The 18,161-nt window shown below is 48.8% G+C and overlaps 1 protein-coding gene across 9 annotated transcripts in view; it reads left to right on the top strand.

Moving 5' to 3' along the window:
* CCDC61 (coiled-coil domain containing 61) overlaps positions 1 to 18,161 on the top strand; it is a 64,509-nt gene that overhangs the window by 10,150 nt on the left and 36,198 nt on the right. For all 9 annotated transcript variants that reach the window (XR_012513816.1, XR_012513815.1, XM_074386171.1 and 6 more), the window contains exons 4-5: positions 2,085 to 2,242; positions 4,294 to 4,455. Coding sequence is in view for 7 of the 9 variants with exons in the window: in XM_074386171.1 (XP_074242272.1) it covers positions 2,085 to 2,242; positions 4,294 to 4,455 (320 nt within the window). In the remaining 2 variants the exon portion in view is untranslated. The remainder of the gene's footprint in view (positions 1 to 2,084; positions 2,243 to 4,293; positions 4,456 to 18,161) is intronic.

The following is an 18,161-nucleotide window of genomic DNA, read 5'->3' as shown; positions in this document are numbered from 1 at the left end:
CTAATTTTTGGATTTATTTTTTTGAGACACCATCTCTGTCGCCCATGCTGGATGGAGTGCAGTGGCCTGATATTGGCTCACTGCAACCTCTGCCTTCTGAGTTCAAGCGATTCTGGTCCTTCAGCCTCCAGAGTAGCTGGAATTACAGGCACGCACCATCAGGCCCAGCTAATTTTGTATTTTTAGTAGAAACGGGGTTTTGCCGTCTTGGCTAGGCTGGTCTTGAGTGATCCACCTGCCTCGGCCTCCCAAAGTGCTGAGATTACAGGTGTGCACCATCTCACATTTCTTAAAGGTTAGTTGCAATGTGGAATCGGAAACTTCATCAATGAACTTTTTGTTACATTAAATTTCACTGACTTATTCTATATTTTGTGTGGATTTTTTTTTTTTTTTTTGGATGAAATTTGGTTCTTGTTGCCCAGGTTGGAGTGCAATGGCACAATCTTGGCTCACTGCAGCCTCCGTCTCCCAGGTTCAAGCGATTCTCCTGCCTTAGCCTTACGAGTAGCTGGGATTACAGGCATGTGCCACCATGCCTGACTAATTTTTGTGTTTTTAGTAGAGACGGGGTTTCTCCATGTTGGTCAGGCTGGTCTCGAACTCTCGACCTGAGGTGATCTGCCCGCCTTGGCCTCCCAAAGTGCTGGGATTACAGGCCACATGGATCTTTTTTTACCTGTGGATGATTTTGTAACCTCATGCACTGGTCATTTGGAAAATACTGTTTCACCAAGTTGTGCAGATTTTTCGAATGTTAACACATTTCCTTACTTGATATCCTCAAGTCAGATTTGTTAATATCCTCACCCATCTGCCCAGGAAAGTCTTTGAACACCGAGAAGCTATCAAACACCCAGTGGAAGACAGAAGTTTTCCAAAATTCTAATTTTAAGTACAAAGCTTGAATTTGATTATTGGCAAGACATCCCGTCAGCTGTTTTTCTTGAAGTGACAGGCTCACTTTGTTCATTTCTGAGAAAATGTCTGCCAGATAGCCCGAGTCTAAATAACCATAGTTTTGTCTGTCAGTCGTTTTTTTCCCCAAGTAAAAATAGTGTTCCATGAAAAGCGGCTAATGTAACTCACAACTCAGTTGCACAAGCGCTTTTTCCTGAGACCGTCGTCATACTTCGGCGTGTACAGAAGTACTTTGTGCACTTGCAATTTTCTTGCACAGCATAATAAAGAGCTGTGTCCCCTAGGGGCAGGATTCAATATAATTAATAACTTTTACTGATTCATCAAGAACATTCCGATGTTTCATTTCCTGTGTTTTATTGTTGATTTGCTTATTGTTTGTTTATTTCTCTTCCCCAGCCCCCAACTGAGACGGGGGAGATACAGTAACCTCCTGTACCATTCCGTGCCAGGGCTTGATTTCTGCTAAGGCACCAGCAGTTTTTCCCACCATTGCTTTTGTAGCACTCACACACATGTCAACACAGTGAAAAAGACAAATGATGTCTTTGTATTATTGTGAAAGTAGCTTTGGGCCTGGTTCGGTGGCTCATGCCTATAATCCCAGCACTTTGGGAGGCCGAGGCAGGCAGATCACGAGTTCAGAAGTTCGAGACCAGCCTGGGCAACATGGTCAATGTCTCTACTAAAAATACAAAAGCTAGCTGGGTGTGGTGGTGGGCCCCTGCAGTCCTAGCTACTCAGGAGGCTGAGGCAGGAGAATCGCTTGAACCTGGAAGGCGGAGGATGCAGTGAGCCAATATCGTGCCACTGTACTCCAGCCTGGGCAACAGTGAGACTCCATCTCAAAAAAACCAGAAAGCTTTGACCTCAGTGGAGATCCCTTAAAGGGTCTCAGGGATCCCCCAGGGATCTGCAGACAGCACGTGGACAGTCACAGGTCTAAGCCGTCTCTATGATCGAGCATTTAGGTTCTTTCCGGGTTCTCCCTTCGAGGAAGTCCTTGTGTCAGCCCCGGGACAGGGACATGTTGTTCGCCAGCTTTGCATAGGAAAGCCTAGCCCGCCGAGAGAACGGGAAGGGCTGTGGCCCAGGTGTGTGCTAGCTGCCCTCAGTGTGGCGGTGGCGGGTGCTGTGCAGCCCTTCCTCTCTTCTCCCGACAGAGCAGTGAGTCAGTCACTCTGGACCTGCTGACCTACACAGACCTGGAGTCCCTGCGGAACCGCAAGATGGGGGGCCGCCCGGGCCCTCTGGCCCCCAGATCGGCCCAGCTCAACTCCAAGCGCTACCTGATCCTCATCTACTCCGTGGAGTTTGACAGGTGGGGAGGAGGAGCAGGTTCCAGGGCCAGGCTGGTGGGTGGGGTGGGACAGGATGTGGGGAGACCTTCGCAACCCCTGGCACCCAAGGCAAGGTGACATTGGTTAAGCCTTGCCTTTGGAATCTTCCCTGTTGGGGTCTGTATCATTTAGTATTGTGTCTGGCTACAAGCAGCAGAATAGCCATCACCAGTGCCCTAAACACACAATACATCAAACAAACAACACATCACATAACAAGACGTCTAGGTAGGTGGCTGCCACTGTGCAGCAGTTCCACCAGGGACTCAAGCTCTTTGTTTTTTGTTGTTTTTCCTCCTTTGCAATCATCAATGTATTCCTTTTTTTTTTTTTTTTTTTTTTTTTTCAGACAGAGTCTTGCTGTCACCCAGGCTGGAGTGCAGTGGTGCGATTTCAGCTTACTGTAGCCTCTGCCTCAGCCATGTTCAAGCGATTTTCATGCCTCAGCCTCCAGAGTAGCTGCGATTACAGGTGCCCTCAACCACGTCTGGCTAATTTTTGTGTTTTTAGTAGAGACGGGTTTCGTCATGTTGCCTGGGCTGGTCTTGAACTCCTAGCCTCAAGTGATCCTCCCACCTCAGCCTCTTAAAGTCTTGGGATTACAGGCGTGAGCCACTGTGCCTGTCTTGGCTTTTTGACTTCGTCTTTATCTCTTCATGGTCACAAAATAGCTGCTGGATCCCCCAGACATTGCATCTTTATCAAGGCAGGAAGAAGAGGGACAGGCCTGAGTTTGCTAATTGCATCTGCTGGTTTTATCAGGAAAATAAAAGTGTTCCATGCCTGTAATCCCAACACTTTGGGAGGCCAAGGCGGGCGGATCATGAGGTCAAGAGTTCGAGACCAACCTGACCAACATGATGAAAACCCGTCCGTCTCTACTAAAAATACAAAAATTAGCCTGGCATGATGGCGGATACTTGTAATCCCAGCTACTCAGAAGGCTGAGGCAGGAGAATCTCTTGAACCTGGGAGGTGGAGGTTGCAATGAGCTGAGATTGCACTCCAGCCTGAGTGACAGATTTTTTTTTTCCATCTCAAAAAAAAAAAAAAAAAGTGTTCCCAGAAGACTCCCAACAGATTTCCTGTAATATTTGGCCAGACGGGCGCTGTGGCTCAAGCCTGTAATCCCAGCACTTTGGGAGGCCGAGGTGGGTGGATCACGAGGTCAAGAGATCGAGACCATCCTGGTCAACATGGTGAAACCCCATCTTCACTAAAAATACAAAAAATTAAAAAAAAAAATTAGCTGGGCATGGTGGCACGTGCCTGTAATCCCAGCTACTCAGGAGGCTGAGGCAGGAGAATTGCCTGAATCCAGGAGGCGGAGGTTGCAGTGAGCTGAGATCACACCATTGTACTCCAGCCTGGGTAACAAGAGTGAAACTCCATCTCAAAAAAAAAAAAAAAAAAAAAAAAAATTTGGCCAGAAGTGGTCACATGCAAGGGATGCTGGAAAAATGAATAGCTGGCTTTCTAGCCTTTATAGGAGGAGGCAGCAAGGGAGTTGGGAATGGCCCTTGTGTAGCTGGGTGACTGTGTCTGCCCCATGTGTTAGTGGCCCCTGGATTTCATACTGGGATGTTACCAATCCCCTGTGAATAGTATCTCATGGGGCAGTTAATCAAGATGCCCTCCCTTTCCCCAGCCAAGCTGGGGTGACCCAGGCCAGGCCAACCTGGATTCCCCACTGTGGCATCTGAATTAGGATTGTATTTGCTTGCAAGTAACATGATACCAGCATTCCCTTCATCACCAGCATGCGACAGGGAAGTTACCCCAGGCTACACCAGGGCTGACAATCCTAGTGGTCCCCAAATTGCTATATAAGAGGCTTTCAGAGGTGGTGACTGGAACAAGGGATCTGGGGACAGAGAGGGGCCTTGAGGCTGTGCTCAGAACTTAAGCCTCTAGGACAGTACCATTTCTGGAATTGTGTGTTTTTGTATGCTGTGACTCTCAGAGTCTGGTATTTACCCTTGGGTGCATTCTTGACCTCTGAGATGCCATGGTTCTAATCCTACCTCCTCAGGATTCACTACCCGCTGCCCCTCCCGTACCAGGGCAAGCCAGACCCCGTGGTTCTGCAGGGCATCATCCGCTCACTGAAGGAGGAACTGGGCCGCCTGCAAAGGCTGGGCGGCCAGGACACTCGGGAGACCCGGGAGACCGAGATCTGGCACCTGCGGGAGCAGTGAGTCTTGGATGGGTGGGCAGCTGGGGCGGGTGGGTGCCCTCCCATCATGCACCACGGGGCCCATGCTCAGCCCTGTGTCCCTCACCCAGCATGTATTTATTCTTTTCTTTCCTTTCGAGGCAGAGTCTCACTCTGTTGCTCAGGCTGGAGTGCAGTCATACAGTCTCCGCTCACTGCAGCTTCCTCCTCCCAGGTTCAAGTGATTCTCCTGCCTCAGCCTCCTACATAGCTAGGACTATAGGTGCTCACCACCAAGCCTGGCTAATTTTGTATTTTGGTAGAGATGGGGTTTCACCATGTTGGTCAGGATGGTCTCAAGCTCCTGACCTCAAGTGATCTGCCCACCTTGGCCTCCCAAAGTGCTGGGATTCCAGGAATGAGCTTCCACGCCTGGCCTCTGAGCCTCTCTTCTGCACCTGCTTTGTGCTGGGTGTTGCTGGGGACATAGTAGTGACCAAGACTATCCTGGTACTGCCCTCCAGGGACTCTCAGTCCAGTGAGGGAGGCAGATGTGTTTGTAGACAGTGAAAGGCTCAGAGTGGGTGGGGGACCTGACCCTGCCTGCTAAGGGAGGGAGGGGTGTTCTTGGCAAAGGGAGCCGCATGTGCAGAGGTGTGGGGGAGGTGGAGCTGTATGCAGGTGAATCCATCTTCATGGGGTGTCTCTTTTGTGCTAGCCCCTCCCTGCCACTCATGTAGTACCTGGCCCTGGGGGAGATGGATGCTAATTACATAACCACCTGAGTATATCATTGCAGACGGAGGTGGGTGAGGCAGAAAGGGAGCCTGTGCTGTGGGAGGCTGTCACAGGACCCCACTGGGGTGTGGGGTGGGTCAGGCACAGGGTCTGGGGAAGAGTGTTGTAGGCAGAGGGAACGGCATGGGCAGAGTCCTGTGTTTGGTGGGAATGTGGTGAGAACAAGAGAATGAATGAAGTGAAAGAAGCAAAGGCTTTGGACGTATATATTCATGCCTGCCACATGCTTGGTTCTGTTGGGGAGATGAATCTGGGACTTGATCTCTACTGGGAAAAGGCCTGGCTCATTGGGGAGGGCAAATAATATTTTTAGTAATAGTAATACCAGTAACTAATAATTAGCAATAATAATACTGGTTCAATAATACAGTTACTGAACATTTAACTGTATGCCAGGGCTGCTCTGTGCTTTATGATTGGATTCATTTTATCCTCACAGCCACCCTACAAAGGAGGCACTGCTATTATCTCCATTTTATAGAGGCCCAGAGAAGTTAGGGAATGTGCCTCAGGTCACACAGTGGGTGACATGGCCAGGCTGGACCTTAGATCCAGGCAGCACCTTCGAACCTCTGTTGATTCCCCAGCTCTATGCACTGCTGGTGGCTGCAAGCCCAGGACAGAGTGAAAAATGCTGACGGGAGGACCAGTCCTTATGGGAGCTCATGGGGCTGAGGAACCCCGACGGTCTTCCTGGAGGAGCTCGCCTGTGTACTGCTGGGCCGAGGAGGGCAGCAGTGGAGAGGCCAGAATGCACAGTAGCATAGGTTTCATTCTCGGTTTATCCTCAAGATCTGCTCTGGTGGGGGCCCAGTCGAGGGTGGAGGGAAAGAGTGTGTTTGTGTGTGTGTGTGTGTTTCTAGGTTTGTGTTTATGGGTGTGTGTTTCCCAAGATGGCCACAGGGTGGCGCCCTCCACCCTTAGGACCCAACCACAGTAGCCTTGTGGGGGGTGTGTGTGTGTATGTGTGTGTGTGTCTAGGTTTGTGTTTATGGGTGTTTGCTTCCCAAGATGGACACAAGGTGGCGCCCTCCACCCTTAGGAACCAACCACAGGAGCCTTGTGTGTACGTGTGTGTGTGTGTATGTGTGTCTAGGTTTGTGTTTATGGGTGTTTGTTTCCCAAGATGGCCACAAGGTGGCACCCTCCACCCTTAGGAACCAACAGGAGCCTTGCTATGAGTGTGTGTGTGTGTGTGTGTGTGTGTGTGTGTAGGTTTGTGTTTATGGGTGTGTCTTATCAGAGAGAGAGAGTGTGTGTGTGTTTCTGCGTTTATGTTTGGGTGTGTGCAATCAGAGACTGTTTCTAGGTTTGTATTTATGGGTTTGTGTGATCAGAGAGACTGTGTGTGTGTGTGTATGTGTGTGTTTCTAGGTTTGTATTTAGGGGTTTCGGCGATCAGAGAGACTGTGTGTGTGTGTGTGTGTTTCTAGGTTGGTGTTTATGGGTGTGTGTTTCCCAAGATGACCACAAGGTGGCGCCCTCCACCCTTAGGAACCAACCACAGGAACCTTGGGATCAGTGTGTGTGTGTGTCTATGTGTGTATGTATGTGTTTAGGCTTGTTTATGGGTGTGCAATCAGAGAGTGTGTGTGTGTGTGTTTCTAGGTTTGTATTTATGGGTGTGTGCGATATGAGAGTGTGTCTGTTTCTAGGTTTGTGTTTATGGGTGTGTGTTTCCCAAGATGTCCACAAGGTGGCGCCTTCCACCCTTAGGAACCAACCACAGGAGCGTTGTGAGGTGTGTGTGTGTCTAGGTTCGTGTTTATGGGTGTGTGTTTCCCAAGATGTCCGTGGTGCCTTCTACCCTTAGGAACCAACCACAGGAGCCTTGTGGGGGGTGTGTGTGTGTGTCTAGGTTTGTGTTTATGGGTGTGTGTTTCCCAAGATGTCCACAAGGTGGCGCCCTCCACCCTTAGGAACCAATCACGGGAGCCTTGCGATCAGTGAGTTCTGTGTCTCTGTGTGTGTGTGTTTCTAGGTTTTTTACTGATGTGTGTTTCCCAAGATGGCCACAGGGTGGTGGCCTCCACCATTGGGAACCAAAAGCAGGAGCCTTGCCATCATTTTGTGTGTGTGTGTGTGTGTGTGTGTGTTTCTAGGTTTGTGTTTATGGGTGTGTGTGATCAGAGAGATTGTGTGTGTGTTTCTAGGTTTGTGTTTGTGATCAGAGAGACTGTGTGTGTGTGTTTCTAGGTTTGTGTTTATGGGTATGTGTTTCCCAAGACGGCCACAAGGAGGCACCCTCCACCCTTAGGAACCAACCACAGGAGGCTTGCGATCACAGTGTGTGTATGTGTGTGTGTGTGTTTCTAGGTTTGTGTTATCAGTCTTTGTGATCAGAGAGAGTGTTAGCATGTGTGTTTCTAGGTTTGTGTTTATGGTTGTGTGTTTCCCAAGATGGCCAGAAGGCTACGCCCTCCACCCTTAGGAACCAACCACAGAAGCCTTGTGATCAGAGAGTGTGTGTGTGTGTTTCTAGGTTTCTGTTTTTGGGTGTTACAGTCTGTGTGTGTGTGTGTGTGTGTGTGTTTCTAGGTTTGTGTTTATGGGTGTGTGATCAGAGTGTGTGTGTGTGTTTCTAAGTCGTGTTTATGGGTGTGTGTTTCCCAAGATGGCCAGAAGGCTGCGCCCTCCACCCTTAGGAACCAACCACAGGAGCCTTGTGATTGTGCGTGTGTGTGTGTTTCTAGGTTTGTGTTTATGTGTGTGTGTGATCAGAGGGAGAGGGTGTATGTGTGTTTCTAGGTTTGTGTTTATGGGCGTCTGTTTCCTAAGATTGCCACAAGGTAGCACCCTCCACCCTTAGGAACCAACCACCGGAGCCTTGCGATCAGAGAGTGTGTGTGTGTGTTTCTAGGTTTCTGGTTTTGGGTGTTGCAGTCAGTGTGTGTGTGTGTGTGTGTGTGTGTGTTTCTAGGTTTGTGTTTATGGGTGTGTGTGATCAGAGTGTGTGTGTGTGTTTCTAAGTTGTGTTTATGGGTGTGTGTTTTCCAAAGATGTCCACAAGGTGGCGCCCTCCACCCTTAGGAACCAACCACAGGAGGCTTGCCATCATTGTCTTGTGTGTGTGTGTGTGTTTCTAGGTTTGTGTTTATGAGTGTTTCCCAAGATTGCCACAAGGAGGTGCCCTCCATCCTTAGGAACCAACCACAGGAGCCTTGCAATCACAGTGTGCAGTGTGTGCGTGTTTCTAGGTTTGTGTTTTTGGGTGCTGTGATCAGAGAGTTTGTGTGTGTTTCTAGGTTTGTGTTTTTTATGGGTGTGTGTTTCCCAAGATGGCCACAAGGTGGCGCCCTCCACCCTTAGGAACCAACCACAGGAGCCTTGTGATTATGTGTGTTTGTGTGTGTGTGTGTGTGTGTCTAGGTTTGTGTTTATGGGTGTTTCCCAAGATGGGCACATGGTGGCGCCCTCCACCCTTAGGAACCAACCACAGGAGCCTTGCAATCAGTGTGTGTGTGTGTGTTTATGGATGTGTGCAATCAGAGAGATTGTGTGTGTTTCTAGGTTTGTTTATGGGTGTGTGTTTCCCAAGATGGCCACAAGGCGGCGCCCTCCACCCTTAGGAACCAACCACAGGTGCCTTGCAATCAGTGTGTGTGTGTGTGTGTGTGTGTGTGTGTTTCTATGTTTGTGTTTATGGGTGTATGCGATCAGAGAGAGTGTGTGTGTTTCTAGGTTTGTGTTTGTGTGTGTGATGAGAGAGATTGTGTGTGTGCGTGTTTCTAGGTTTGTGTTTATGGGCGTGTGTTTCCCAAGATGGCCAGAAGGGGGAGCCCTCCACCCTTAGGAGCCAACCACTGGAGCTTTGTGATCAGTGTGTGTGTGTGTGCGTGTGTGTGTGTGTTTCTAGGTTTGTGTTTATGGGTGTATGTTTCCCAAGATGGCCACAAGGCGGCACCCTCCACCCTTAGGAACCAACCACAGGAGGCTTGCAATCAGTGTGTGTGTGTGTGTGTGTGTGTGTGTTTCTAGGTTTGTGTTTATGGGTGTGTGTGATCAGTGTGTGTGTGTGTTTCCAGGTTTGTGTCTATTCATGTGCGCGATCAGAATGCGAGTGTATTTCTAGGTTTGTATTTATGGGTGTGTGTGATCAGAGAGACTGTGTGTGTGGGTGTGTGGGTGTGTGTCTAGGTTTGCGTTTATGGGTGTGTGTTTCCTAAGATGTCCACAAGGCTGCACTCTCCACCCTTAGGAACCAACCACAGGAGCCTTGCAATCAGTGTGTGTGTATGTGTGTGTGTGTGTTTCTAGGTTTGTGTTTATGGGTGTGTGCAATCAGTGTGTGTGTGTTCCCAGGTTTGTCTATTTGTGTGTGCGATTAGAGAGAGAGTGTGTGTGTGTTTCTAGGTTTGTATTTATGGGTGTGTGCGATCAGAGAGACTGTGTGTGTGTGTGTGTGTGTGTGTCTAGGTTTGTGTTTATGGGTGTTTGTTTCCTAAGATGTCCACAAGGCTGCGCCCTCCACCCTTAGGAACCAACCACAGGAGGCTTGCGATCAGTGTGTGTGTGTGTGTGTGTGTGTATGTGTGTGTTTCTAGGTTTGTATTTATGGGTGTGTGTTCCCGAAGATGGCCACAAGGTGGTGCCCTCCACCATTAGAAACCGACCACAGCCTTGCGATCAGAGTATGTGTGTGTGTGTTTCTAGGTTTGTGTTTATGAGTCTGTGCAATCAGAGAGAGTGTTAGTGTGTGTGTTTCTAGGTTTGTGTTTATGGGTGTGTGTTTCCTAAGATGGCCACAAGGCAGTGCCCTCCACTCTTAGGAACCACCCACAGGAGCCTTGTGATCAGTGTGTGTGTGTGTGTGTGTGTGTTGTGTTTGTGGGTGTTTCTAGGTTTGTGTTTATGGGTGTGTGTGATCAGAGAGTGTGTGTGTGTGTGTTTCTAGGTTTGTGTTTGTGTGTGCGGTCAGAGAGACTGTGTGTGTGTGTGTGTGTTTCTAGGTTTGTGTTTATGGGTATGTGTTTCCCAAGATGGCCACAAGGAACCACCTTAGGAACCAACCACAGGAGCCTTGCGATCACAGTGTGTGTGTGTGTGTGTGTTTCTTGGTTTGTGTTTATCAGTCTTTGTGATCAGAGAGAGTGTTAGTATGTGTGTTTCTAGGTTTGTGTTTATGGCCGTGTGTTTCCTAAGATTGCCACAAGGTAGCGCCCTCCACCCTTAGGAACCAACCACAGGAGCCTTGCGATCAGAGAGTGTGTGTGTGTGTTTCTAGGTTTCTGTTTTTGGGTGTTGCAGAGTGTGTGCGTGTGTGTGTGTGTGTTTCTAGGTTTGTGTTTATGGGTGTGTGTGATCAGTGTGTGTGTGCTTCTAAGTCCTGTTTATGGGTGTGTGTTTTCCAAACTTGTCCACAAGGTGGCACCCTCCACTCTTAGGAACCAACCACAGGATCATTGTGATGTGTGTGTATGTGTCTAGCTTTGTGTTTATGGGTGTGTGTTTCCCATGATGGCCACAAGGTGGCGCCCTCCACCCTTAGGAACCAACCACAGGAGTCTTGCAATCACAGTGCGCAGTGTGTGTGTGTTTCTATGTTTGTGTTTTTTATGGGTGTTTCCCAAGATGGCCACAAGGTGGCGCCCTCCACCCATAGGAACCAACCACAGGAGCTTTGCCATCAGTTTGTGTGTGTGTGTGTGTGTGTGTGTGTGTGTTTCTAGGTTTGTGTTTATGGGTGTGTGCAATCAGTGAGAGTGTGTGTGTTTCCCAAGACGGCCACAAGGTGGCGCCCTCCACCCTTAGGAACCAGCCACAGGATCCTTGTGATGTGTGTGTATGTGTTTAGGTTTGTGTTTATGGGTGTGTATTTCCCAAGATGGGCATAAGGTGGCGCCCTCCACCCTTACGAACCAACCACAGGAGCCTTGCGATCACAGTGTGTGTATGTGTATGTGTGTGTGTTTTTAGGTTTGTGTTTATGGGTCTGTGCAATCAGAGAGCGTGTTAGTGTGTATCTAGGTTTGTGTTTATGGTTGTGTGTTTCCCAAGATGGCCACAAGGTGGCGCCCTCCACTCTTAGGAACTAACCACAGGAGCCTTGCTGTGTGTGTGTGTGTGTGTGTGTGTGTGTGTTTCTAGGTTTGTGTTTATGGGTATGTGTTTCCCAAGATGGCCACAAGGTGGTGGCCTCCACCCTTAGGATGCAACCACAGGAGCCTTGTGATGTGTGTGTGTGTGTTTCTAGGTTTGCATTTATGGGTGTGTGCGATCAGAGAGAGAGAGAATGTGTGTGTGTGTGTGTGTGTGTGTGTTTCTAGGTTTGTGTTTATGGGTGTGTGTTTCCCAAGATGGCCACAAGGTGGTGCCCTCCACCATTAGGAACCGACCACAGGAGCCTTGCTATCAGAGTGTGTTTATGTGTGTGTGTTTCTAGGTTTGTGTTTATGGGTTTGTGCAATCAGAGAGAGTGTTAGTGTGTGTGTTTCTAGGTTTGTGTTTATTGGTGTGTGTTTCCCAAGATGGCCACAAGGCGGCGCCCTCCACCCTTAGGCACCAACCACGGGAGGCTTGCAATCAGTGTGTGTGTGTGTGTGTTTTTCTAGGTTTGTGTTTATGGGTGTGTGCAATCAGTGTGTGTGTGTGTTTCCAGGTTTGTGTCTATTCGTGTGTGCGATCAGAGAGTGTGTGTGTTTCTAGGTTTGTATTTATGGGTGTGTGCGATCAGAGAGATGTGTGTGTGTGTGTTTGTGTGTGTCTAGGTTTGTGTTTATGGGTGTGTGTTTCCTAAGATGTCCACAAGGCTGCGCCCTCCACCCTTGGGAACCAACCACAGGAGGCTTGCGATCAGTGTGTGTGTGTGTGTTTCTAGGTTTGTGTTTATGGGTGGGTGCAGTGTGTGGGTGTTTCCAGGTTTGTGTCTATTCATGTGGGCGATCAGAGAGTGTGTGTGTGTTTCTAGGTTTTTATTTATGGGTGTGTGCGATCAGAGAGACTGTGTGTGTGTGTGTCTCTCTCTAGGTTTGTGTTTATGGGTGTTTGTTTCCTAAGATGTCCACAAGGCTGCGCCCTCCACCCTTAGGAACCAACCACAGGAGGCTTGCGATCAGTGTGTGTGTGTGTGTGTGTGTGTGTGTGTGTGTGTGTGTCTAGGTTTGTGTTTATGGGTGGGTGCAATCAATGTGTGTGTGTTTCCAGGTTTGTGTCTATTTGTGTGTACAATCAGAGTGAGTGTGTGTGTTTCTAGGTTTGTATTTATGGGTGTTTGTTTCCTAAGATGTCCACAAGGCTGCGCCCTCCACCCTTAGGAACCAACCACAGGAGGCTTGCGATCTGTGTGTGTGTGTGTGTGTGTGTGTGTGTGTGTTTGTTTCTAGGTTTGTATTTATGGGTGTGTGTTCCCCAAGATGGCCACAAGGTGGTGCCCTCCACCATTAGGAACCGACCACAGCCTTGCGATCAGAGTATTTGTGTGTGTATTTCTAGGTTTGTGTTTATGAGTCTGTGCAATCAGAGAGAGTGTTAGTGTGTGTGTTTCTAGGTTTGTGTTTATGGGTGTGTGTTTCCTAAGATGGCCACAAGGCAGTGCCCTCCACCTTTCGGAACCACCCACAGGAGCCTTATGATCAGTGTGTGTGTGTGGGTGTTTCTAGGTTTGTGTTTATGGGTGTGTGTGATCAGAGAGAGAGTGTGTGTGTGTTTCTAGGTTTGTGTTTGTGTGTGCGATCAGAGAGACTGTGTGTGTTTCTTGGTTTGTGTTTATGGCCGTGTGTTTCCTAAGATGGCCACAAGGTTGCGCCCCACCCTTAGGAACCGACCACAGGAGCCTTGCGATCACAGTGTGTGTATGTGTGTGTGTTTCTTGGTTTCTGTTTTTGGGTGTTGCAGAGTGTGTGTGCGTGTGTGTGTGTGTTTCTAGGTTTGTGTTTATGGGTGTGTGTGATCAGAGTGTGTGTGTGTTCCTAAGTCCTGTTTATGGGTGTATGTTTTCCAAACCTGTCCACAAGGTGGCGCCCTCCACTCTTAGGAACCAACCACAGGATCATTGTGATGTGTGTGTATGTGTCTAGGTTTGTGTTTATGGGTGTGTGTTTCCCATGATGGCCACAAGGTGGCGCCCTCCACCCTTAGGAACCAACCACAGGAGCCTTGCCATCATTGTCTTGTGTGTGTGTGTTTCTAGGTTTGTGTTTGAGTGTTTCCCAAGATTGCCACAAGGAGGTGCCCTCCACCCTTAGGAACCAACCACAGGAGCCTTGCAATCACAGTGTGCAGTGTGTGTGTGTTTCTAGGTTTGTGTTTTTGGGTGTTGTGATCAGAGAGTTTGTGTGTGTTTCTATGTTTGTGTTTTTTATGGGTGTGTGTTTCCCAAGATGGCCACAAGGTGGCGCCGTCCACCCATAGGAACCAACCACAGGAGCTTTGCCATCAGTGTGTTTGTGTGTGTGTTTCTAGGTTTGTGTTTATGGGTGTGTGCAATCAGTGAGAGTGTGTGTGTTTCCCAAGACGGTCACAAGGTGGTGCCCTCCACCGTTAGGGACCAACCACAGGAGACTTGTGATTTTGTGTGTGTGTGTGTGTGTGTGTGTGTGTCTAGGTTTGTGTTTATGGGTGTTTCCCAAGATGGACACAAGGTGGCGCCCTCTACCCTTAGGAACCAACCACAGGAGCCTTGCAATCAGTGTGTGTGTGTTTATGGGTGTGTACAATCAGAGAGATTGTGTTTCTAGGTTTGTGTTTATGGGTGTGTGTTTCCCAAGACGGCCACAAGGTGGCGCCCTCCACCATTAGGAACCGACCACAGGAGCCTTGTGATCAGAATGTGTGTATGTGTATGTGTGTGTGTTTCTAGGTTTGTGTTTATGGGTGTGTGTTTCCCAAGACGTCCACAAGGTGGCGCTCTCCACCCTTAGGAACCAACCACAGGAGCCTTGCAATCAGTGTGTGTGTGTGTGTGTGTGTGTATGTGTTTCTAAGTTTGTGTTTATGGGTGTGTGCGATCAGTGTGTGTGTATGTTTCCAGGTTTGTGTCTATTTGTGTGTGCGATCAGAGTGTGTGTTTCTAGGTTTGTATTTATGGGTGTGTGAGAGCAGAGAGACTGTGTGTGTGTGTGTGTGTGTGTGTGTGTCTAGGTTTGTGTTTATGGGTATGTGTTTCCCAAGATGGCCACAAGGTGGCGCTCTCTACCCTTAGGAACCAACCACAGGAACCTTGCGATCAGTGTGTGTGTGTGTGTGTTTCTAGGTTTGTGTTTATCAGTCTTTGTGATCAGAGAAAGTGTTAGTATGTGTTTTTCTACGTTTGTGTTTATGGGTGCGTGTTTCCCAAGATGGCCAGAAGGCTGTGCCCTCCACCCTTAGGAACCAACCACAGGAGCCTTGTGATTGTGTGTGTGTGTGTTTCTAGGTTTGTGTTTATGTGTGTGTGCGATCAAAGGGAAAGGGTGTGTGTTTGTTTCTGGGTTTGTGTTTATGGCCGTGTGTTTCCTAAGATTGCCACAAGGTAGCACCCTCCACCCTTAGGAACCAACCACAGGAGCCTTGCAATCGGGGGGGGGTGGGAGAGAGAGAGAGAGAGAGAGTTTCTAGGTTTGTTTCTGGGTGTTGTGATCAGAGTGTGAGAGAGAGAGAAGAGAGAGTGAGTGTTTTTGGGTGTTGTGATCAGAGAGTGTGTGTGTGTTTCTAGGTTTGTGTTTATGGGTGTGTGTTTTCCAAAGATGTCCACAAGGTGGCGCCCTCCACCCTTAGGAACCAGCCACAGGATCCTTGTGATGTGTGTGTATGTGTTTAGGTTTGTGTTTATGGGTGTGTATTTCCCAAGATGGCCACAAGGTGGCGCCCTCCACCCTTACGAACCAACCACAGGAGCCTTGCGATCACAGTGTGTGTATGTGTATGTGTGTGTGTTTTTAGGTTTGTGTTTATGGGTCTGTGCAATCAGAGAGCGTGTTAGTGTGTCTCTAGGTTTGTGTTTATGGTTGTGTGTTTCCCAAGATGGCCACAAGGTGGCGCCCTCCACTCTTAGGAACTAACCACAGGAGCCTTGCGGGGTGTGTGTGTGTGTGTGTTTCTAGGTTTGTGTTTATGGGTATGTGTTTCCCAAGATGGCCACAAGGTGGTGGCCTCCACCCTTAGGATGCAACCACAGGAGCCTTGTGATGTGTGTGTGTGTTTCTAGGTTTGCGTTTATGGGTGTGTGCGATCAGAGAGAGAGAATGTGTGTGTGTGTGTGTGTGTGTTTCTAGGTTTGTGTTTATGGGTGTGTGTTTCCCAAGATGGCCACAAGGTGGTGCCCTCCACCATTAGGAACCGACCACAGGAGCCTTGCTATCAGAGTGTGTTTATGTGTGTGTGTTTGTAGGTTTGTGTTTATGGGTCTGTGCAATCAGAGAGAGTGTTAGTGTGTGTGTTTCTAGGTTTGTGTTTATTGGTGTGTGTTTCCCAAGATGGCCACAAGGCGGCGCTCTCCACCCTTAGGAGCCAACCACAGGAGCCTTGCAATCAGTGTGTGTGTGTGTGTGTGTGTGTGTGTGTGTTTCTAGGTTTGTTTATGGGTGGGTGCAATCAGTGTGTGTGTGTTTCCAGGTTTGTGTCTATTCATGTGTGCGATCAGAGAGTCAGTGTGTATGCGTGCGTTTCTAGGTTTGTATTTATGGGTGTGTGCGAACAGAGAGACTGTGTGTGTGTGTGTCTCTAGGTTTGTGTTTATGGGTGTTTGTTTCCTAAGATGTCCACAAGGCTGCGCCCTCCACCCTTGGGAACCAACCACAGGAGGCTTGCGGTCAGTGTGTGTGTGTGTGTGTTTGTTTCTAGGTTTGTATTTATGGGTGTGTGTTCCCCAAGATGGCCACAAGGTGGTGCCCTCCACCATTAGGAACCGACCACAGCCTTGCGATCAGAGTATGTGTGTGTGTGTTTCTAGGTTTGTGTTTATGAGTCTGTGCAATCAGAGAGAGTGTTAGTGTGTGTGTTTCTAGGTTTGTGTTTATGGGTGTGTGTTTCCTAAGATGGCCACAAGGCAGTGCCCTCCACCTTTAGGAACCACCCACAGGAGCCTTATGATCAGTGTGTGTGTGGGTGTTTCTAGGTTTGTGTTTATGGGTGTGTGTGATCAGAGAGAGAGTGTGTGTGTGTTTCTAGGTTTGTGTTTGTGTGTGCGATCAGAGAGACTGTGTGTGTTTCTTGGTTTGTGTTTATGGCCGTGTGTTTCCTAAGATGGCCACAAGGTTGCGCCCCACCCTTAGGAACCGACCACAGGAGCCTTGCGATCACAGTGTGTGTATGTGTGTGTGTTTCTTGGTTTCTGTTTTTGGGTGTTGCAGAGTGTGTGTGCGTGTGTGTGTGTGTTTCTAGGTTTGTGTTTATGGGTGTGTGTGATCAGAGTGTGTGTGTGTTCCTAAGTCCTGTTTATGGGTGTATGTTTTCCAAACCTGTCCACAAGGTGGCGCCCTCCACTCTTAGGAACCAACCACAGGATCATTGTGATGTGTGTGTATGTGTCTAGGTTTGTGTTTATGGGTGTGTGTTTCCCATGATGGCCACAAGGTGGCGCCCTCCACCCTTAGGAACCAACCACAGGAGCCTTGCCATCATTGTCTTGTGTGTGTGTGTTTCTAGGTTTGTGTTTGAGTGTTTCCCAAGATTGCCACAAGGAGGTGCCCTCCACCCTTAGGAACCAACCACAGGAGCCTTGCAATCACAGTGTGCAGTGTGTGTGTGTTTCTAGGTTTGTGTTTTTGGGTGTTGTGATCAGAGAGTTTGTGTGTGTTTCTATGTTTGTGTTTTTTATGGGTGTGTGTTTCCCAAGATGGCCACAGGGTGGCGCCGTCCACCCATAGGAACCAACCACAGGAGCTTTGCCATCAGTGTGTTTGTGTGTGTGTGTGTTTCTAGGTTTGTGTTTATGGGTGTGTGCAATCAGTGAGAGTGTGTGTGTTTCCCAAGACGGTCACAAGGTGGTGCCCTCCACCGTTAGGGACCAACCACAGGAGACTTGTGATTGTGTGTGTGTGTGTGTGTGTGTGTGTCTAGGTTTGTGTTTATGGGTGTTTCCCAAGATGGACACAAGGTGGCGCCCTCTACCCTTAGGAACCAACCACAGGAGCCTTGCAATCAGTGTGTGTGTGTTTATGGGTGTGTGCAATCAGAGAGATTGTGTTTCTAGGTTTGTGTTTATGGGTGTGTGTTTCCCAAGACGGCCACAAGGCGGCGCCCTCCACCCTTAGGAACCAACAACAGGTGCCTTGCAGTCAGTGTGTGTGTGTGTGTTTTTGTGTGTGTGTGATCAGAGAGAAAGTGTGTGTTTCTAGGTTTGTGTTTGTGTGTGTGATTAGAGAGATTGTGTGTGTGCATGTTTCTAGGTTTGTGTTTATTGGTGTGTGTTTCCCAAGATGGCCAGAAGGGGGAGCCCTCCACCCTTAGGAACCAACCACTGGAGCCTTGTGATCAGCATGTGCGTGTGTGTGTGTGTGTGTGTGTTTCTAGGTTTGTGTTTATGAGGTGTGTTTTCCAAGATGGCCACAAGGTGGCGCCCTCCACTCTTAGGAACCAACCACAGGAGCCTTGCAATCAGTGTGTATGTGTGTGTTTCTAGGTTTGTGTTTATGGATGTGTGTTTCCCAAGATGGCCACAAGGTGGCGCCCTCCACTCTTAGGAACTAACCACAGGAGCCTTGCGGGGTGTTTGTGTGTGTATGTGTTTCTAGGTTTGTGTTTATGGGTGTGTGTTTCCCAAGACCGCCACAAGGTGGCAGCCTCCACCCTTAGGATGCAACCACAGGAGCCTTGTGATGTGTGTGTGTGTGTGTGTGTGTTTGTTTATAGGTTTGTGTTTATGGCTGTGTGCAATCAGAGAGAGAGAGAGAGTGTGTGTGTGTGTGTGTGTGTGTGTGTGTGCGCGCGCGCGTGCGCGCGTGTGTTTCTAGGTTTGTGTTTATGGATGTGTTTTCCATGATGGCCACAAGGTGGCGCCCTCCAGCCTTAGGAAACAACCACAGGAACTT

This window comes from Saimiri boliviensis, chromosome 14 (assembly GCF_048565385.1).
Source record: "Saimiri boliviensis isolate mSaiBol1 chromosome 14, mSaiBol1.pri, whole genome shotgun sequence".
Taxonomy (NCBI): Eukaryota; Metazoa; Chordata; class Mammalia; order Primates; family Cebidae; genus Saimiri; species Saimiri boliviensis.
The sequence above is the reverse complement of the archived record's forward strand: the minus strand, read 5'-3'. Positions and strand labels throughout refer to the sequence as shown.